We start from the raw sequence: 23952 nt of genomic DNA, 5'->3' as shown, positions 1-23952 counted from the left end.
GCAGAAAATACCTTTTTCAAAAAGATTTTAAAAATGTAATATTTAGTAATCTGGAAAGACAGAGAGAGACAGCAAGTGAAGCAGAGTGTGCCGGTCAGGCCCTCAGGCTGGATTCTGTCTGTCTGCTTGTCTTTGAGTCTCTGCTCTTTGTTGCAGTAAGTGCTCTTGCTAGCCTGTCAGATCCACAACTGTTGCTCTGTCTCTTTCTCCAGCTCCACATCTGGAGAGGAGCAGGCAGTCAGAATTCAACACAACAAGCCACCTGTGCGAGGGAGCCGGGCTGGAGTCACGTGACGGGTCTCTGTTGAGATTGACGGGCTCTTTGCCAACGGAAACTGACTGAAGGTTGCATGAGAGAAGAGGATGAAACTGGGGAGCGCTGTCTAGACATGCAGTTCATCTTAGTCATGATAACTGAGCATCAACAAAGACCCCGAGGCCTTCCGCTTTTATGCAAAATAAACATTTATATATGCTTAAATATTTAATCCAATACACTTATTTTAATCTACAAAGATCATGCTGCTTGGACTATACAAGATCCGGATAACATACACTGCAAGCTTAAATAATTCACATCCATAAATGCAGATCTGAGTTTGATCTCTTTTAAATATTCAGATGGCTCCAGCGTTTCACACTCGGATATGGTTAATGGATCTGGATGCGTAGCCTTCAAAACAACTTTATTCTCCATTTGCTGATGCGAACTCGACATTCGAAATGGGCAGCGACGAACAGACGAGCTGACGGTACAAGAAGCTTCTACGCATAATCATCCATCAAAGTGACTGTCAAAACCCGCTATGCTTCTCTGTCTTTATAACGCTGTTAGAGGACTTTGATGACTAAAGATACAATAAACAGATGTGACGATTGCTGTTGAACATGACAGTTGTTGCGAGTCTGCATTTTAAAGTCGTGAAAACAGGCCGTGCGAGCGTATTTGCTGTGTTTGGACACGTGCGTGTACGTGGGGACGCTCGAACGAATTCATCTTCATGAACCTCTGGATAGAGAGGAATCGGATTAGTTGCATTGCAAAAGCGAATGTAAAACGTTTGTGCTCAAATATACCTCACCAGCTAGCAGAGTAGACTTCTAAAAAACAAAGTGTTTGACCCTGTGAGGCGAAGCATTAACAGAGCAAAAGAGGTAATTGAGATGTACTAGACGGCTCTTTTTGTGGAACGCTGTTTGCATTTACTTGCCTCATTGAAAGTGAAAGATATGAGAGAAGTAATCCTAGTGTATTACACTGAATCCAGGCTTGTTCTCTGGTGCTTTACCTATAGCATGTGTGTGTGTGTGTGTGTGTGTGTGTGCACGCTAAGTTCCCCCTCACAGGACCTCTGTTTAACTACATCACGTCTGTGTGTTACACCAGAGAGTGTTTTACTACTGCAGTCCAAGCTGTTGTAGCCTCATCCTGCTCTCTTTTTCTTCATTCCCTCTCTCTCTTTCCCTCTCTCCTCCATCTCCGCAGGTCATTAAGACTGTTGTACTGCCACATACCCAAGAACAGAGGACATAAAAAGACAAATAAGGCTATAAAATGCCCCTATGCCTGTGCATACAAATGTATTGCCTCTCACTCTCTCTTGTTCTATCTCAATGTCCCTCCCTCACTTTTTTCCCCCTCATCCAGTATCCATCCTTTCATTCTTGCTTTATTTCTGACATTATATCTTCTATATGAATGATAAAAAGGCTGATTGCACATGCTAATGAAATGGCATGAGGCCCCAAAAAGTATTCTGGACATTTCTGGACACTTAAAAATGTATGCGTTTCTCTGCATTAGATCAGGGACTTTTTGTCTTTTCAGCTACCAGTGTCATTTTAGTATTATTTATATAATGGTATTTAATAATAATTTGAATTAGCTTTTAATATTATATTTTCAGTTTTAAGGACAGATATTATATTTTAGTTTAAGTTATAGTGATGTTGTTATGTGATTTCGTCCTTTTTATTCGTTTTTACTATTTCTATTTAGCTTTCATTTATTTTATTTCAGTTATGGTAATTTTAGTACTAAACTTATTTTATTTCAGTTAGTTGCCATTTTGCCAAGAGAACATTTCAAATTTTCATTTGAGTTTTTTTAAGCTTAAGTTTGTCATCTAATATTTATATATATTTTAATTCAGCTTTATTTCAATTAATGCAAATGTTATTTAATAGTTCAAATTTAACTGAGAAAAAAAAAATAATAACTTAAAATAACAGCAATAGAGCCACCACAAACAATGCTCGAGTTTCTCCAGTTATGTTTGACAACCTTTTGAAAAATCAGCTTCACCATCACAGGAATAAAACACATCTTGAAATATATTACAATAAATAATTGTTATTTTAAATAATATTTCATGATATTACTGTTTTTACTGTATCAAATTAATGCATCTTTGGTGAACATAAGACACTTAAAGAGGTGATCAGGGTTTATGTAATCTGGGTGAATGTTTCACAGGCTGTATCAGTAACAGCAGCAGATTCACCCTGTACACCCTTAAGTCTGTGTATCTGTTCTTTCATTGATTTAACATGTAGTTCAATCATGACAACACTCGGAATAGTTTTAGCATGCTAGTGAATATGGCAATGTTAATGTATTTCAACGCATTCTCATCCTAGGGCGTCATATACTGACGCTTTTGACATTTCGTCTACATCCAACGCACATGGCACCCTTTAGCGTCAATATGACACGCACAGAGCTTTGTTCGGTTATGGGTAGGTTTAGGTCTGGGGTAGGGTTAGGGTTAGACCGCTAGGAGGCGCCTTCTGGCCCATATCTATCTGCGTCTCATATTGACGCTAAAGGGTGCCATGTGCGTTGGATGTAGACGAAATGTCAAAAGTGTCAGTATATGACGCCTTGGGATGAGATCGGGCTGTGTATTTAGTCTTAGCGAACTAGATCTGCTCGCTGCTGCTGCTACTGTTTATTATTGATGCTGCAGAGCAAGTATGGATTTACTGATAATTGATACACAGACACGCTGCGGTGAGCGTGTAAGATATGCTGCTGTATAAATAGACATAAATCCTGTAGTAGATCTAGGCAGGTGGAGCCTGGGGAGGAGTTTTTCAAGTGTTTCAAAGGAACTCTAATAGTGCTTACAGCAAACAATGAACCAGAGAATTGAAATGTTGGGCCAGCAATCTAATTGGTTGCAGGATCAGCACAGGCCAATCAGCTTGCTGCATTTGGTAATGATGTGATTGCTTGTAGATTGAATGTAAAGGAAATATCAGCCTGCGCCCTCTAGAGTTTCATGACTGAAGTAGATATTTTTGCCATTAATTCCCCCCCCCCAATATATTTGCCCTTTCAAATCCCATTTAATGTGAAACTGATTTCTTTTTTACCATTGACACCATATTTCTTATCAATAAATGTCCTTTCATCAGTGGCTTCCCGTGCCTGCCTCTCCTTGACGAACGTGAAAGTGATGAAGGCCCTAAAAGAGGGCTTTAATCTCTCGAGCATTCCTAATGAGTTTTCCTCTACAATTATTTGATAAGAGCGGAGACGGCACTGTAGGCACTGTCACTGATCCAGTACCTGTCCAGATCATGCACGAGCACACACACACAGTCATGCATCCTCAAAGACACTTACATGTGTCCGCCTCCTTAAGAAAAAGATGTGCAGTAACACAGACTCAAACATGCAGTGACTAACCACACTGAGGCCCAGCTGTTCCCGCTGCAGGTAATCCAGATTTCGGCGGTCCAGGCTGGCCAGGTAATGTTGCAGACGGGAGTAGGTGTAAGGGTAGCAGTATGCAAACTGGTAAACGTCATCCTCGCGGTCGAAACAGAAGGCGAAAGACATCACATAGTTCCTCCGATGGTCAGGGCACCGATAGTAATACACATTCTTGGCTGGCAATCTTTGCCTGTGACAAAGAAAGAAAGAAACATGACAATAAAATGCACCCTGTTTGCTTTCTCAATAGATCCATTGACGTTCAAATAAATAAAAAAATAGTTTGTGTTCATAATCTTTAATCATTATAGTGTGAAAACATTCTCTATGACACTTTTCGTCTGGTGTTACCATGCACTCTAAAAAACGCTAGGTTATTTTTTCAACCCAAAATGCTGCGTTGAGACTGTTGGGTACTGAAGCTGGGTTGATTTGACCCAATTTGGGTTAATAATCGTTCATAATCAGTAACCAAACGGTGGGTTGGGAATGCAGACGTAAAAGAGAGCGTGCACGTCACACAAGTTCAAACGTCAATGCAGAGAAGACAGAGTACTTTGAAACTGACTGCAGCGAGGAATGTGCTCATTTAAAACTGGATTTTGGATATTGCAGGAGTGTTTTCTCTCTCATCAAAATCACTTTAGTGGTGATAGACGATTGATGAACTGGAACTAAACAGCCTGGAATGGCACTTGAGTGATTATAAATGCTTTAAACAGCGATGGTAAAATCCTGTCAATTCGCTATAATACAAAGTTTTCCCCAGAATTTCAGTGTATATGTATTTCTTGCCGCTGTGGTGAAGTGATGAGTCCCAGCTTAGGACCCAAGCAATCCGATTGGTTCAAAGCGCATTTTATGGGTAATCCCTTTAGTGCCTGGTTACAAATCAGATATCACTTTATTATATTAAATCGTTTGATGTTATAATGACAATTAATGTCTTTTAACTTATATATTTCAAATACTAGTATATAACCAAAGCTATAAATTGTGAAATTAAACATTTCTCGTTCTTAGAGTTTTTTTTTTAGTTAGCTTAGATAGTAGCATCATACAGCTATCCGAAATGATTAGAGATAACGTTTTTTTTTCACCATCTACGATATTTTTAGATAAAAAAAACTTCGATAACAAATATGATACAAGCATAATTCTGTTTAAGAATTAATTATGACATGACATGCTTGTAATTAAAAAAAGAAAAATTATATTTTGCCTTATTGCTTAATTACAATTAACAATGTCACAAAACATACCTAAACGTGCAATTTCTTTCACTATATAAATAATCAGGATAAAAATGAAAGATTATTACATGAGTTAAAGTTTGATTGATTACATTTAGAATCGCGAGAACAGCTTTAGATCAGGCATACTACTGGGGTCCTAAGCTGGGACTCAACACTTCACCACACCGGCCGTAGCGTTACTATTATGTTCATTGGCTAGAGAAAAAAAAAAATATATATATATGGTCAAATTAGTTCTTATATGGAAGTTATTAAATATTATATTTTAAAGATTAATTTTTAAATGTATAAGCATGTACAACTGGTGAGTGGTAATTATTATTTTTTTTTACTTTTTCTCCCTCACATACACATGTACACATTGTTTAAAGTAAAAAATGTTGTCCATTTCTGGGTGTTTTTGCTTATAAATAAATGTTCACCTTTTGATTATTTTATTACTGTTGCCTGTGTTTTTACTCTAGTACTTCCGTGTGATTTTGATTTCCAACCTAATTTAGGTTTATTTTAACCCAGCAATATAGTAATTGTAGTTGAGTTAAATAAAACGCATCATTTATCATTTAACCTAACCCAACTGGGTCAAAACAATTGGGTTATTTTAACTCTCAGCCTTTTTTTAGAGTGTACTGTAGGTGGGGAAATATTATTAATCTGTCATATCATTACAATCACAATTCAAACAAGTCAAGAATGATCAAATAAAATCCCAAGCTACATTATTTCCTGCCCAACATTCTGTTTAATTTGGAAATATCTTACATGACTGAAGTTCAATGTGTTGCAAAATGACGCTTCATGCCATCAGTGGAAGTGAATAAGATTCTTTGGGTGTGACAGACAATTGCTTTCTGACATGACTATTTACTTTTGATTTGAAAAAAAAAAAAAAAAAGAGAGAAGAAAAGAAAAAGAGATGGAAAGTGAAGAGACATTAAGATGAAATAACATGAAGTGAATAAAATAAAGTAAAAGAAAAAATAGAAAAGAGGCGTGAAAAGAACATGAAGAGAAAAATAAAATAAAAATATTAAAAAAAACAATAATAATGAAAAATCTTATAATCTTGTAAATAATATTGGAAACTTGCAGGCCAACCAATCCTCTACATCAGTTACTCACACATTACTGCTGTTCAGACAGCTCTCTCTCTCTCTCTCTCTCTCTCTCTCTCTCTATGCCTATCCCTTTAAAATCCCATCTAGATAAAGGCAAACACTACTAGCAAACTGTAAACAATGAACATTTCTGCAGTGCACGATGAGCTGGGTGAACAATGAAAGCAATGTTATTTGCATATAAAATGATATACTGTGCTGTTAATCAGTTTTATGTGGAGCTACTGAAAGTAAATCTGCACCATCTGCAGAGACAGAGAGAGAGAGAGAGAGAGAGAGAGAGAGAGAGAGAGAGAGAGAGAGAGAGCAAATAGCAGTGAAGGACAGGCAAAGAACATACGATGGAAGGCAATAGAGGGAATAACAGCGGGAGGGAGATAGTGAGAAGATGAGAAAGAGAGGAAAGATCAGAGCTGGGATGGGTTGACTGTGGGACAGGGAAGAGAAGAGAGAGAGAGAGAGAGAGAGAGAGAGAGAGAGAGAGAGAGAGAGAGAGAGAGAGAGAGAGAGAGAGAGAGAGAGAGAGAGAGAGAGAGAGAGAGAGAGAGAGAGAGAGAGAGAGAGAGAGAGAGAGAGAGAGAGAGAGAGATCAGATGGAGATGCTATCTATGTGAACAGCACAGAAGCTTCCACGCGGCTTCCACGCGACCTCCAGTCCTTCCATCTCATTCCTTTCCACTAAACAACTCACATACACACTGTACACTGATGTAACTGGGTTAGTGTCTTTGTTTGAACGCTTCAAAAGTTATAAACACACACCTGTTTCCTTATCTTCAGTCACCCACACGCATAAATACATATAAAAACACAGACATATACAGTGGGATCCAAAAGCCTGAGACTTATATTGAAAATATGAGAATCCTTTTTAGGATTTTGAACATTTCAATTAAAGAAAAGACATCATGTAAAATAAATACTTCAGATTGCGACTAATCTACGTCACTATTTGAATATTAAAATAAACAAGTTTATAACATTGATCACCATCAAGCTAAAACTACTTAAACATTCTGAAATTCATTCATTCAAAATAAAATAAAATAAAATAAAATAAAATAAAATAAAATAAAATAAAATAAAATAAAATAAAATAAAATAAAATAAAATAAAATAAAATAAAATAAAATAAAATGTTGCATTATATCAGGAAAAAAAGCCAAATGGAAACTATGGGCCAGACTTACTAAACAGGGCAAATTAGCATGAGATTGCAATTCCAAACAAGTGCCGATGGGAGTGGAAAGTTCTGCGCACAATCTACTGACTACGTGCAAATTAATACGCAAATACACAGACGCAGCCGGATCATTTCCATAATGACCAACTCAATCTACCAAGAGCAGAGCAAATTAGCGTCTGGTTTAAGATTTATTGTTTAAATAATGGCGTAAATACCAGTAAATTGACTATAGCGCAAACCTTAGTAAATCACCTTGCATGATTCATTTAAATACTCTCCTCCCATAATTTTGCGTATGCAATATGCAATAAGGTCAGCCGCAAAAAAAAACACTTTTCACTGTGTGTCTTTAGTAAATCCTGACGGTAGTTTTTTAACACCAAAAGAGGGTTTGCGCTGGCGCAAGCTGTTCGTAAATTTGGCCCTATGTGAGGAACGATATTTGGCTAGTGAATTAGCTGCATAAGTGTCATTTTTGGATTTTATAGGCATGTTCCAAATGCTGTCAACATGCATATAACATATGCACTGCTCAGCTTGTTTCCTGTATAGCGAGCCCCTCGGGTGCAGCATTGTGATAGGCCGTTTAAAAAAGCACGTTCCACCCTGACGTTCATTAGAAAACCCGTGAGAAATAAAGCTATGTAGAACTATGCAAATATAGAAACAGCCACACACAGTGCATGCCAACATAACAGAGCTTCATCCATACACACACTGCACAATGTACACAGACTCCTCTGCAACCTGAACAAAGTGAACCGCTGAGCCGAAATGAAAGTGAATTAGCTTTTCTCTGTGGAGGAAAAGACAGCAAATGAACGATCAAGCTGAGAAATCCTCTGGGAGACTTCTACAACACTGCTATCTCTACGTGTCTCAAAAGAGTGTTAACACACAGGACAGGTGCCTGCTTGGTCCAAACTACACTCTACTGCTAACACACACTCACAGAGACACATTAAATGATCTCTAATGCATGTCAGGCTTGGCAACAAAATACTACATCACGAACAAACACATGACCCTTCACTGTCAGTTACTTACATCTCAACACACACTCATCCCACTCAATCACATGACACCTAAAAAACACAAAATGACAGCCACAATTCACACACAAACACAATTTTGTTCACTCATATTCAACTAACCAATATGTAAAAACCTGTAAATGAAGTAGTATATTCTGAAAGACCTCAATTATTAGATACATTTTATTCATTTGAATAGACGCAGGTAAACCAACATATAGGTTGTCTGGGTCCCCAAAATAAAAACTTTAAATGTAAGTAAACAAATAAATGAATAAATACATACATTTTGTTCACAAATGAAAGAAAGCCTCCATTTAGGACCATCAAAATATTTTTTTCATTTTTATTATTATTAGGGATGTAACGATACCCTCACGTCACGATTCGATACATATCACAATACTGAACTCACGATACGATATTATTGCGATACTAAAAGACATATGATAAAAGGTTGACAAAAAATTAACTGTTGATTAAAATGCTAAATTTGATATTACATTGTGGGTGTAAATGAATATAGGCTTGGTAACCCAATGCACAGGACAATGGTGACACCAGAATAAAAATATTCATGATTCTGAGTTGAAAATACAGAATTATTTTAGATGAATATGCTTGCACTCTGTCACTGAGTAGATATATTTAAAATAATGTAGGCCACTTTTTACTGGTAACATAAGATATTTGGCATTATCAGGACCCATAAATATTCCCCCATTGGATTGTTACACATTATATTCAACATTATATATAGCAGTTTAATGTAGTACTGACACCAAAACTCTAAAAAATTAGAATTTTCTCACACAGTAATTTTTATTTTGGGTGAACTATCCACAATACATACTGTTGCATTTTTGTATTGCGATATATTGTGACACGATATATTGTTACACCCCTAATTATTATACATATTCTACCCCCTTTTTCTCCTTACAGTAATGTATTCTACTGTTACTATTCCCATTATTTCCAACTGTATTTTTAAACAGTTTTTTTAATGCAATAAAAAAAAATTAAATAAAGAGTTTTAATAAATACCATGGTATACACCAGTATTAATTTTTTTTTGTTTTTTTTAAGAAATTAATACTTTAAGGTATTAAGGATGCATTAAATTTATCAAAAATGAGAGTAAATACAATAGATTTTTGTTTTAAATAGAAATGTGTTCTTTATAACTTTCTATTCATCAAAAACTCCTGATATCACATGAATAAATTACATTTTAAAATATAACAAAATGGTCATTTCCATTTCCATTAAAACAGCAATTTCACACAAAATTACAGTTTTTCTGTATTTTGATCAAATAAATGAAGCCATGTTGAGCATAAGAGACTTGAACATTTTAAATGTTCTTGTACATACATTACAAATTTTTTCCCCCATTTTTTTCTGTTTAAGACAACAATAAATAGTAAAATGGTCCTAGAAAGTCCAAATGTTCCATATGCATATTTTGTCATTTCAAATATATTCAATTTATAAACAGACACATATATTTGTTTATATACAGTATGCATGTACTGTATGTGTATATGTGCGAGTCTCATGACCAGGGTTAGCTGTGCTCGCTGCAGTATTTGGCCTGCGTTTGAGTGGGGTTAGGTTCAAGACCCGCGTCTGTTCGTCATGCACCCCGAGTACCCTGCCAAGCAGACATTAGCGCACACACACACATGCTCACACACCTCTCCCCACGCAGGGTTAATGAAACAGCGTGACACCTCACTTTATTTTTTTATTTATCTGTTTGGGCATTATCCCGGTTCCTCTCCAGCGTTTGACCTTGTTGGCTACTGAGCGAGTCGTGGCTATTGATTTTAATTACCCAGCGGGAATTTACTGCTCGCCTTTCCCGCGCCGCTGCGCCGCTATTGGCCAGAGAAAATAGCTTTGTGTTGCCCCTCTATGTGTGTGTGAGAGAGAGAGAGAGAGCCTGGTGAATCTCGAACCTGCTGGGCGTTTTCTATCTTCGTTGCAATGTATGTTTTCGCCTCTATCATTCTCTCTCTCTCTCTCTCTCTCTCTCTCTCGTTGTGGCTGCTGGTAATTTGTTTTATCTAAATGATAGTGCCCCATGCCTCCCTGTGCTGGTGGATGTGGTACAATGCCCCCCGTTCCAAAACACATTTATCTCGCTGTGTGTCTGAGGGGGGGAAAAACAGGCCGGCGGACAATAACCTACACACACACGGCTTAACAATTCAGCTGCCCCCGAACGCCTTTTATACACTCTCCCCACCCTGAGGAACACACACAAAGTGAGCTGTTGCTCTCCGGCTCTCTTTCCATATAGAGAAAAGGTCAACGCCTAGAACTCAAGGTCATGGACTTTAAAAATGAGGGAGTTTTAATAACTTGATAGAAAAAGAGTAAAGAAACCCAAAGTTTCTTCAACTTGAGTGGGCAAGGCTATGACTAAGCTGACTAGCGGTCGTATCTCTTTTTTCATGTGTGTGTGTGTGTGCTGTTAGCTAAACGGCCGGGTCCGTACCGAGGTGTCATTCTCAATCGCGGCGCTTTTCAACTCCGTTAGCAGGAACACGACGGGGCCTTTGATGCCGGCGCGGCTGTCGGCTTCCCTCTGAAGAGAACTAGACGAGGGGGAAAATTGCTAGCTTTCATACGGAGCGGGACATCTTGTCTATATTCTCAAATCAATCAAGCGTAGAGGTCATCGCAGTGGCTTCTGTCTTTCTGACTCTTTCCATCTCTCTCGCTCTCCGTTTGTCGCCCTCCCCTATTCTTCTAAGAGCACTGGCTGTCATCTGCTTAATGTTGGGAAGGTTAAATGGTTTCAAATATGAGCACGAAGCTGTCAAATGCCACAATTCTTCTCTCATCCTCCTGACAAAAACAGCTGAAGAAAAAAAAGAGGATCTATTACACATACGGATATTACATTTCATCACGACAATGATACTCTCAGATCTGTGCAGGCTCTTTTGACTTTGGACGCAGGCCCATATTGTGTAATTATTGCTCAAACAAGCGATCCCTCTTCTAATGCATTTATTGTTTTACATTTGATACGGTTTCTTTTCTCTCGAATTTTTCTGTCGTATTATGAGAGGTAGAGGGAGTGGAGTGGCCCTCTTGTGATTGATCTATCATTTGGGACATGAATCAGACTGGAGAATAGCACTGGATGGCACAGTTACTAAGCAACCTCACTTGCTTTGTGGTCTAGCTGTCCATGTGCGATGGTATGTTTGAAATGAGGGGTTTTTGGCGTGCGAATTCACTGTGTGATTCTCTAAATGGCGAAGAGCGTCGAATGCATATAGAGGATCAGAGATAGGAGAATGAAACTACCCTAGGAGCCGTGGGACAAATTAGCCAATTTGGGGAACAGAATAGACATTATACTTTGTGTTGGTGAACCACAACAGATATAAAAAAAGAAGACATTTTCTACAAAAAAAGAAACAAAAAATTGTGAGTAGTGCTTACCTTGATGGTACAACGCTAGAGTCATGTGGGTGGTTGCCAGGGTGTTGCTGTGCAGTTGCTAGGATGTTCTGTGTGGTTGCTAGGGAGTTCTGGTGGGTTGCTAACTGGTCTAGTTCAAAAGAGTCCACCTCCAGGTTTACATGATATTCTGGTCCCTAGATATGGCTTGGGTCTATGGGATTTTTTACCTAATTTATGGCAGGAGTAAGTCAGTATGAGTAGAAAAGCACACCATTCCTCAACAAACCACGAAATTTGTATAATAAACTCCACAATAAGGATTTTTCTGCTCACCAGTCGTTCTAGTAGCCCTGCCAACATATTCACCGGCATCACCACAATACACCACATTTTCTCAAAATTTCATGTCACCCAGAATATTGTGTTGTATGAATATCTAACCATGCAATATATCAAAAGAAAGAATAGAGCCTCAGTTTTAAAAACAAACAAACAAACACACAAAAAAAGTTTTAAGCTGTGTCTGAAACCGCTCACTCGTTCACTCATTCACTAATCCCTACATAGTGAATGGCAGTTGAGTGCACTACATCAGCAAAGAGTGAACGAAAATGAGTGAGCGAATTCGGACGCTGTCATAATTATCACGCGCCAGAGAGCTCGGACAATTTCATCATAAACATTACCTACCCATCTTTAATATTTCCTTTTTTGGCTGTATGAATTGTATGTAACAATTGTATATATGTATTTTTCACGTTTATTGCGTTATTTGATAAAAAAAAAAAGATAATAAAAACACTTGCTTGTCATATTTATTTACTTTTTACATTTATATGTGAAAATAAAAGAGAACAAAACACTACACAACACATTTGTTTATTCAAATATAGATATAACGGTATATATATATAAATAAATAACCAGGCGTCTGGTTTTATAAATTATTGTTTTCTATCTCCCGTGCGCCGTTGTCATGGTGACATTGTTGTTTATTTTTCATTCGCGCTCTATCGCCTTATCGTGTTGGATTGTGGGAAATAGTGTCTCAGCAAGTGTACATCGGATGTACACTCAAATTCAGAGAGGATTGTGGGTAAAAGTACTGAACGAATGTAGGGAATGATGTCATTCACTCAGAATTCGGACACCACTACAAAATGGCTGACACCCTAAATAGTGCACTATATAGTGGATAGGGAGCGATTTCAGACACAGCTTTACTCTTGCTTCATGCATTCTTTTTTTAATCAACACTTAAATGTGGGTAAGTTTCATAAAACAACAACATTTTGAACAAAAAGCTGAGAAAATCGTACAACGTGCATAAGCAATGCTTTTATCGCTTGTTTCTGCTCTTTTTTTGCCTGTGTTTTGATCCGGATATTCTCTACTCTTTCAAAATTTGCACAATACGATATAACTGCCATATAACTGTGAAAACACAGAAAGCCAAAAGAAAATTCTGTCAATGGCGGGGAAGCGTTGTCTCATAAATTACGAGAAATTCTGTCAATGGCAGGGAAAGAGTTAACCAACTAGAAAATAGTATATTGTCTACAAATAAGCAGAATTTGCAATAATGCAGAACATAAGACATACACTGCATAAAAAAAATGTGTGTACAGTGTACACAAGATCAATGAACATAAAATGTTCAGTGGAAATGCAGCACTGGACCAAAAGGTCAACTGACCCAAAATTCTCTCACACTAGCGTCATGGGTCGACAAAGTTCAACAAATGGTGCAACAAAAGTTATGCACCACAGTATAATTCTTCAGGTTATGGGTTAATAACAAACCTGTGGGCTAATATTACCAAGACGCCTTTACACTGAAAAAGGAATCATGTACAATGGCTATTTGGATTGGATATTCAGATGCAATTTTATGGGTTAAATGTATGAGTTAATTTAAATTTAAACGACTTATTTCACCATTGACAAAGCAAACTGCATTTTTCATACTTAGTAGTGACATTCAGTCGAAACCAAGAATTTATGGCCATGTACACACATGGAAAGATAAGCCAGTCCTTCATTTAAATATGGATGTTATTCCAAAAAATGGTTGATCTAAAATCTAAAAGTGGTCTTAAATTTCAAACTACACCAATTGCTCGATTTTTTACATTAGTCTCATTCAGAGAAGGCACTGACGCAAAAATTAATTTCATAAGACTCCAGACATTGATTACAGTACACAAATTCATTTTACTGATGCAAAGTGGGCTATAGGGGTTCATTGTCTTTAATAAGTAGTGACAGATTAAATCTGAGTCTATCGTGATCTATTACCCTCACTAGATTAAAATGCATAGCTGCATTTGAGCTCAAGTGTTTATGAATTCTGGGAAATAGCTTGTCTATTGAGTGGTATCGTGGTTGAACATACCAAGTGCATGCACTAAGAACAGTGATACACTCCAAGCACAGTGATACACACACACACAAACGTGTGTTAAAGTCTGAGATGCATTGCTCTTCACAAGCGCAGCGGGACACGTGTAATATTAGTGCTAAGAGCCCTGGCCATCATACTGCCTTCACAGCTCGTAAATCATCTACTCATTACAGCTTAGATCATAAACGTACACCCATGAGAGAGAGAAAGAGACAAACTCTCTGGCTAATATATTCCAACCTAACGCTCTTTATGACTGCTGCCCAACAAAAAGAGCGTCCGGGTACCTCTGGGGTGATATTGGGCGGATAATGCTAACATCGGAACAGCAAAAGGCACATTCAGATGCACTACCACACGTCGGCCTGTCTTAAAAAAATAAACGGAGAGAGGATACGAATATCCCGGGTGTGTCGGTGTTAAGATTAGCTGTGAGATTATGTGGCCTGAGTACAGAGGCACTGGAGAGATTTGACACTCGTTACTATTGAACAAAATACAGAAAGTTGCACCAAAGGCTATATGAGCTATAAAGGCTAAACGGTGAGTGGTTAATCAATACAGCAGCTCTGCATAGGGCGCATTAATGCTGTGATGGTTGGCACAAACACATCCTGACATAAAGGACGGGACCTTTCATTTTATTTGACGATTAGCACACACTGCAAAACAGGAACTTGCCGTCCTGCCCACTTTTAAACACTAACAGTTTCACTTTCTGTTGTGTTGTCAGCATTACACATTTTACGCAATCAATACCTCACACATACTCATTCATAGTACAGTGCAAGAGTTCATTCTAGACAACAGGGGCTTTCGCTTTTCGGGAGTTAAAGGAACTCAGGGGCCGTTTACACAACACCGTTTTCAACTAAAAACGGAAAATGTTTTATGCGTTTTGACCGTTCATTCTCACAACGACAACGTTTTTTTTTTTTTATACATTAATTTGTGAAAATGGTGACATCATGCACATACGTATTACGTGTTCAGTCTATAACATAGACAGTAAAAGAAATGGACACAGCGACCCCATAGACTTCAACGGAGGAAAGTGAAGCAAATTAGAAGCACTCACTTCCTGATGGCTGAGCGTACTGCGCAGACTCAAACTGAGCTTGATGACGTAGATGTGACGTGAGCAACCTGTCTGACAGTTGTAAGTCTTCTAGTAGCTGTGCCAAGAGAAATCTGAATCATTCCCTTCCGAATCTTGCAGAGACGGAGAGCGTGAGTAGGAGCTGTCCATGAGCTAGGAGCAGGAGCAACTTTATGACTCTCTATGAGCTTCTCCCTTGACTTTATCGGACTTTATGCCTCCACGTCCCGCCGATTGACTGCGAGCTTCTCCTCCTGTCTCTACGGTAATTTCCAGAGAGTCGCGTGGTTATGACGCAATCGTTAGCCTATTTTTACAAAAACTGCTTCTACGGGGCCATAACGTAAGATACAAGGCCTCAGATGTAAAGTTATTCGCAGTCAAAGTGACGCCAAAATGAATGGGAGTCAATGGAATGCTATCAGCAGGTGATGGCTTGTTAGCCAATGGCGGCCCCCGGGGTTGGTACCTTTCGGGTGCTGGATTACCCCCCTGGCCCTAAAGAAGCGCATAGTGTTTCTTTACAAAGTAACTGTGGCAAGCAGGGCGTGGCGAGAGCCATGATAGAACGGTGCGAGGCCGGTGGCGTGATTGATAATGAGCATCACCTACTCGCTGCACCGGTCTCGTAGAGTTAACAAAAGTTATCATGAGCATTGTAATGTTTAAGATTTTTTTAAATGAGCAGTTCGTTCATAAATCCTTAAGATCTGTGGAAATATAAAGCGGAAGACAGAACACGAGTGCAGTGCTGAAAAGGGGTGGGGCTACATAAGGTCTATAGGCCAAATTGAGGGGAATCATACAATCTGAATCATTAGTCAATTGCAACTATAGCATGGTTTCAATTAGGGGTGTAAAAAATGTATCGTTTCTACGATGCATCGCGATGCAGACGAGGACGATTCGGTATCGGTTCAGTAATAGACCATAACCGATTATAATGTACTGACGCTTTTTTGACATCATTTGTCGCATATGTGCTTTGTTGCGGTAGCATACAATGGCAGAGGGAGGTGAGACGCGAGTGCGAGAAAATAAAAAATGCTCCAACTACTTTAAAAGCCTACATCTGGGCACATTTCGGCTTTTATGAACAACCTGGTAAGCACGACCTGCAGAAGACGCGCTGTATGCGCTCATGTCACGCACAAATAGAATATGCAGGAGGTAATACCACTAACTTGATAAACCACGTTAGCTGTTTTCACCCCGAGCTGTTAACGCCTGGCAGAGTCTGACATCCACCCGCCCCAATAATTTTCTCTGATTTCAGTATCCGCACCCAATAGTCAAATTACAATTATTCTGTGTTACGCGTGATTATAAATGGATGATCGTCACCTTCAACAGCGGATTCGGCGACGGTTGATGCGCGCATCTTTAATGGTATCTGATTAATGAGCGCTGCTTTTAAATGAACATTTCTTTAAAACAAAATTTATTTGACAGATTTTCCTTTTCTTAATGGCATAAACAAGCTTTACTCCCTTGAAACTTAAACTGTCTGGAATGTCACTGTTTCTGTCACTGCGACTTCCCGAACAGGCGAGCACACGCACACACACACACACACGCGCGCGCACACATCACTTTTGAAGTAAAATGTAAAATTGAGGATGCGGTGCATCGCGATATCGAATTGAACTGAATCATGACATGATAATCGTAGTCGAACCGAACCGTGAGACCAGTGTCGGTTCACACCCCTAGTTTCAATACAAAAATAAAATAAGTTTACCTTTAAGGGATTCTGTTATTTGATTTGTCAGTCACTCAGTTATTCAACCTAACTGTCAAAATACATAAATATTTGATTTAATAAAATTAGAATATATTTATAAAATAAAATAAATTAAAACGTTTCCATCATTTCCTTTAATATGATGGAATTACTGGATTATGCATGGTCTTGTACATGTTAAACTTCTCTCCAAATTTGCAACAATGTAGCAGTAAAAGCACACTGTTTTTTCTTCCACCATCTTGCTCTATTATTCAGGCATACATATCATCTGGCTTCTGTGTATACATACTGCTCATTTCTGCTCTCTTGCTTGTCTGGGACAGTGTGCACACCTGGCAGGTCAGTCAGATTTCAAACAACTTTGGAAACATAGTTAATTGCGTGTCTCACAAGTGTACATTATGATCTGGGTCTTTTTGTTACAGACTATGAACCCTTATGAAAGGGGTGACAAGCTTCAGTCTTGTAGTGTGCACTAGAATTTATGGACATTTAATAACAGACGCCCGTATGCAAATGCATGGAAATGCATGGGCACTAAATAAATGAAAAACAAACAAACAAACGCAAGGAAATACGAACAAACATGAAAACAGTAATCTTCAGATAATTGGTTGGCGGATGGCTCCAGCAGTGTGCAGGTGGTTAGTGTGGCCCCTGTCATTGGCTGTGTGTGGGAAGAGATGAGATTTCCCTATGGTGTCTATAGTGATGCTATAAGAAGCAACATCCACAGACAGAGAGAACAGGGAGAGGGTCAACAGCAAAGATTCTCATTATGAATCAAATTCAAGAGCCTGAAGCACTTCTAACCGTGCAATCACAGACATACACACATAAATGCACTGAAATTGAAAAAAAGAAGCAGCTTGAATTCAAAATCCTTCGTAATATCAAATAACACTTACATCAAAAGAGGTTTATAATACCTGGAGAAAGCTAGCCAGGTTAGCATTCACATTCATCTCAATGGCAGTTGCTTAGCTAGTGCAGAACCACTCAGAAGTACGTGAATCAGCTGCTTTGTGATTCAACACATTTTTATGTTATGTTTTAAAAATGTCATTTTAAAGTTCTGGGTCAGTATGATTTTTACTTAAGAAATGATTACTTTGATTCAGCAAGGACAGAATACATTTATTAAAAGTGACAGTAAAGACTAACAAAAATGTATATATTTTTTTCAAATGCTGCTTATTTGAACAAATATTAAGCAGCAAGAATGTTTTCAACATTGATAATAATAAGAAATGTTTCTTAAGCACCAAATCAGGATCATGTGACACTGAAGACTGGAGTAATGATGCTGAAAATTCAGTTTTGCCATCACAAGAATAAATGATAAATTATATTTTGTTTACATTTCAATCTCTGCACTTTTCTTGCTTGGCAAATGTGCAAAGGTGCATGTATAATGAACAACAGAAAAGCACTGGCTGACACTATTTTTATGCTCTTTCCACGGCCAGTAGATGGCCATAGATCTTGTGTTTATAATGCCTCAAAGAACTGACCCACCCTTTAATCCAAAATGACTTGCATCACATTTAAAAAAAAAAAAAAAAAACGGAGGCACAAACATGGACCACACCCTGTCTGTCTTCACACAATAAGGCTCATGTGATCTCCCTCTCTCTCACTCACTAATGCGTCATCAGTATAATACTCCACAACACCCTAATGCAGGGCTGCGTGTCCCAGGTGGCTCACTCCATCTGTAGCAGCGGCGTAATGGTGTGTGTGTGTGTGAGAGAGTGAGGGTGTGTGTATAGTGATCAGGCTATAGCTAGCCTCAACAGTGGTAATATAATGTGTGTGTGCATAAGTGTGACCCCATGGTGGTAAGTAGCTGCCCTGCTGCGCTGAGGGATGTCTGGGGTAATTATCATAGAGCAGATGAGCCCTATGAACCAGCCAACATGGCGCCATGCCCCCTCATGGGGCACAGGGGCAGAAATCACACAGGGCACGTACACACATCCATACGCAGACTGTAGGAGGTGGAGGCAGGTGTGCATTCGAGAAAAGATGGTAATAACAGCCAGACAGGGTGACGTCTAAGAGGTGCCCTGGTGTGAATGTCTGTGTATGTGTTTACGCGTTGGTTTTCCGTGGTTTTGCAGACTTTCCCCACCTGAGCACCCTTTGGCCTTGTGGGACGTCTGAGATTATGAGGGCACAGCCGGTGTCATCATAATTTCCATTACGCAGATTTACTTTTTTGAGAAAGAAAGCTACTTTGCTGTTTATGCAGAGGTGAACGTACTGTTGAAATGCTTTTTGCTCTCCCTGTTTGAAGTGCAGAAGTAAGCTATTCTTAGGATAATTTCCCCAAAGAGTGTAAACACTGCGGATCTATGGCGCTTTCAAAATATGTTGCTTGTTTGAGCGGTCTGACGCGTCAACTTCTGGTACGATATTGGATCTGGACTACCTGCTTGTTTGAACTAGGATTTGGGAAACTTGTTTGGATGCTATGAACACAAATGACGCCTCAGAACATGTGGCTTGTTGAGAAGAGGTGCACTATTGCTTTTCTAAGTGGTCAGACCTTGGTGGGCAATACAACTGCTGAAAAATCCCAAAGACTTACATTGAAGGAGGGACCCGAGTCATATGTAGAAAACACCCAGAACAACCTAGCAACCCCAGCAATGTGCTAAAAAATGTCACAACACCATAGCAACTGCCATGTCGTGGCAACCACCTACAATGCCTCACATGAGCACCACATACAAAAACAGAAATAGTATATATATATATTTTTTTTTTAAGTATTACTAATATTGATTTTAAATAAATAAATTATGACATTAACTTTACTAAATTATTTTATTATAAAATATTGTTTAATATTAATGTAATCTATAGGCCTAAATATTAGTATTAAATACAAGGTAAATTAATATTATTATATTAATTAAACAAAACAGATGGCCCTGGGCTACAACAAGTGTAATTAAATAAATAATAATTAATATTTGTGTACAAGAAAACCAGAACATCAAAGCCTGATTATTGGGATGGTGACTGATGTTCTTCACAGTCGGTATTTGTCATAATAAATATTTCTGTTTTTAAATAATAAATGTAATGAAATAAATGAATATAATAAATTAAACAATATCAATTTAATTAGCATTAATATTTGTGTACAAGAAAACCAGAAGATCAAAGCCTAATTATTGGGATGGTGACTGATGTTCTTAGTGAGATCTAACACTTCACATGACCAAAAAAACAAACAAAACAAAAAATTGACACAACTGTTTGTTTAAAGAAAAAGCGAGTATGGGGAGAAGAAGGGATTCTCTGATGCAGGTGTGCCATTTCTTTTCCCTCCCTCCCTTCCTATTTTCCTTTTTCCCAGGGGACGGAGAGTAGGTGGAGTGGACCCAAGGAGACAGCCTGGCGCCAGTCTGCACTCCATCCCTACTGCACTAACACACACATGAACATACACACACTGATGGAGATGGGACTGAGATAGACTGAGAGATGGAAAAACAGAGGGATGAGAGTTGATGCGAGTGAGATGGCAGAGATACAAGCTGAAATCCATCCACATTAGCTCCATTAGATGTGAGCATCAGGTCCAGCATCACAGGGTACGGCTGGTGTTAGGATGCTGAGAGCAGACAGCGACCTCCTAAAACCACCACAACTTCACTTCTGATATGCCTTTCTCAGAGTCAACAGGCAAAGTGTTCATATACGCTAGTGCACAAAACAGTTCTCAACTGCATAAATCTAATAATCCCTTCTGGGAAATTCATACCACAGTTGTACATTAGGTGGACACTGAGGGTTCAATATTAATAAGTAGACCTGTTCTTCAACAGACGATGTCTAAATGTGCAGCTGGGTTTAGTGACGTTAAGGCATGCCGATAAAGTCTGATGTTTGCTGTTGTAATGTTAGCAGGGACAGCAATGATGTCATCAGTGTTTTTGTCCAATACCACACAAGGTGACTCTTGCAAGATCAAAACAATGACACACTCGGCTAAATAAGGTCTCAAAGGAAGTGATATCAGCACAAGACAGTGGTGAAAGCCGGATGAAGGTCAGAGGGCTGGTGAGTCAAAGCAGACTCTACCTCGCAGTAGAGGAGAAAGAGATGGACCACTCGTATCGGAAGGCAATGCTCAATATGGCTGCACGAATGGATGTCCTGCCTTCCAGTTAAATAAACCAATTTCCTTTTTGAGAGAGCAGGACCTGCATGAAAATACAGCTTTTCAGCATGAAATTGGATAACTTTTCGCGATTTCTGAAAATAAAATAGGCAAATATAGCTATACAATATTATAATTCCATTTAAAAAGCCGCCCTTTTCACGCTCAATGACCAGATGGCATCTGGCAAGCACTGCATACACACATTTTAAAACAAAATTTACAATAGATTTCCATAAACCTGATTAAAAATACAGAATGGATTGTGTTGGTTCAAAGATGTCACTGGTATAGTTATAATTTAACCATCAAATGTGATGATCATTTTCAATTTCCAGTTACTTAGAAGAATCTTGAGTCGTGCGACTTTCAGTGTCCTACACTAAACAATTCCACTGCATAATCAAATATTCTACTGCACACAAATCTATAGCAGCATCATTCATCTTAGTAATGCTTCTATTACTCCTGAAAGTCTAAGGCCTAGAACTATCAAAATACGAGAATTTAGACTGCTCGCCCTATTTGTGTAAAATTAATTACACTGCCAAATTCTAAGTGCTCCGTTTTAATCTTTAAAGCAAGTCATTTTTTGCATTTGTCAGGATCTCATCTCTCTGCTCTCTCTCCTTGCATCCTGTCCAGATCTGTAAACCATCTGTCCCTTGGGGCGTCCCTGCCTGGCACAGCTTGCCAGCCTGTCTGACCACATCCCCGCTGGCAAGAGTGCCAGCTGCAAGTTTGCTCTCTGTATCTCTGTCTCTCACTCTCTACCTCTCTACCCCACACACCCCCCCATCACTTTTGGTGCCCACAGTCAGACTGGTGTCTCCAGATGCCCGGGGGGGTTGGGGGGGGGTCTGGGATGGTACGCTGCCTCCTAGACAGCAGATGCTGCCAATTAACTTCCCCACCACAGGCTCACAGAGGGACAGTGTGCATGTGCAGGGCAGAGGGGAAGTTGTGGGGAGGTATATATGTTTGGGGGTATACTGGTCATGGTATTTATGGAATTGACAGAAGTCATTCAGTCTCAGACAGACAGATAGCACTATGCTCTCCTCTCCCCCTGTGTTCTTGGCCTGTTCCTCAGTGCCACATGCCACACTGGAGCTTCTGAAACATCTCAATTACATCCAGAGAACAACATAACAGGAAACGGGCCATGTCCCTGTGAGGGCAGAAGACACAGGATTCTGCTAACCTTGCAATTAAGTTATACCATTCATTAGTGAGACCTATCATGACAAATGGGATTTTACTTGCCGTTTGGAAATAGAGAAGTTAAATGTACTACGTTGAAAAACTCTATGTGTAGACCCTCCCCAGTCCACCCTGACAACCTGAAAAATGCAAAAATTGGTTTATAACATCAAATTAACATTTTAACACGCACATTTACATATCAAAAGGATTCAGCAACTTAATTAACAACGACTTGCTGGTCGTTGCTGGTCGTTGCTGGCACAAACAGGCTAACCAATCAAAACAGAGGTAATTTACATATATCGAAAAACAATGTTTCATGAGAAACTGTTTTTGATGCACAAATTCTTGACTAATATTATTAGTGGATCTCAGGGTATCATATTCACAACAACATCAAAAGAAAACAAATATGAAATGATATTTTGCATGAGGAAAAAAAAAGTAGAACAATTTTGTTTATCAAAAATCTCTTTTCATTAAAATCAGCACCAATTTAAGGCAGTACAACAAATCTTTCCATGATAAATACTTTAATAATAGTGTAAAAAATTATACAGAACACATATGTATTTATTATTACTCTAATATTATAATCAATACAATTGAATTAAATTAAATAATAGTATAATTTTCCAATGTAAAACAAAAATATATATAATTATAAATATAAAAATGTAAATCAATAACATTTTAAATATTGTTTTTGTCCTTTTGATTTTGAGGTGAAATATGACCCAAACATTTTTTGACAGAGTTGTCATGAGATTCCCTCAAACACTGTCAGAAGATGTAGTTTAGTGGATTTGTGCACAGTAGGAGAAAACAACGTGAGGTACAAAACAAGACAAACAAGGAACCAGAGAGTCTCAGATGTCTAGTGGCACCTCAGTAAATGTGTTTGATTGACATGTATGTACGTGTGTGTGTGTGTGTGTGTGTGTGGACGCATGTGTGAATGCAGGGGCAGCTGTGTACTGGCCAAGGACCGCCTGCACCCGAACGTCTCTTCATTTATGAAACTGAATTAGTAAAAGTCAAACCAACCATTAACAAAGTGCATAATATATCAAAACTGCAGCAGAAAATAGTAAAAACCCTCATGGAGGCTGAACAATTCAAACTCTAAACTGATGGAAAGTGATTTGTAAAGTAGATTAGTAAAGCCGATTGTAATTCTTCCTCTATGAGCTCACCGGAGGGCGTCGTGTAGGCTTTCATTTCTGCTTGAGAGATTCAAATGGCGGCTTCCCTGCTTTCTGTCTCTCATTCTTGTATTAGACGAGGTGACAGATTACTACTTACAGAGGAGAGAAAGAGAACTTTGGCTGCAAACGGGGAAGGAGAAGCTGGAACTGCGGCATTATGCAGTAAAAGTAAATCACTCAGCGCGATGGAGCTCTACAAAGCCATTTACACATATAGCACCTCTGCATGCAAATTCATAACGGCTCGCCGCACGACGGGCAGGTACGTGCACTGGTGGAACGGGTTTGACTGAGTATAACCTCTCCTTCTCTCCCTCCCTCGCTCCGTCTTCCGGATGTAAAAGTACACCCTGAACAGCCAAGCATCTGC

General features: G+C 38.8%; 1 protein-coding gene across 1 annotated transcript in view; it reads right to left on the bottom strand.

Moving 5' to 3' along the window:
• Positions 1-23952, bottom strand: part of agbl4 (AGBL carboxypeptidase 4) — a 347216-nt gene that overhangs the window by 158879 nt on the left and 164385 nt on the right. The window contains exon 5 of the mRNA XM_084388551.1: positions 3695-3911. Within this exon, the coding sequence (XP_084244677.1) occupies positions 3695-3911 (217 nt within the window). The remainder of the gene's footprint in view (positions 1-3694; positions 3912-23952) is intronic.

The sequence above is a fragment of the Rutilus rutilus genome (genome assembly GCF_951802725.1).
Source record: "Rutilus rutilus genome assembly, chromosome: 19".
Lineage (NCBI taxonomy): Eukaryota > Metazoa > Chordata > Actinopteri > Cypriniformes > Leuciscidae > Rutilus > Rutilus rutilus.
This window is presented reverse-complemented; position numbering and strand designations above follow the sequence as displayed.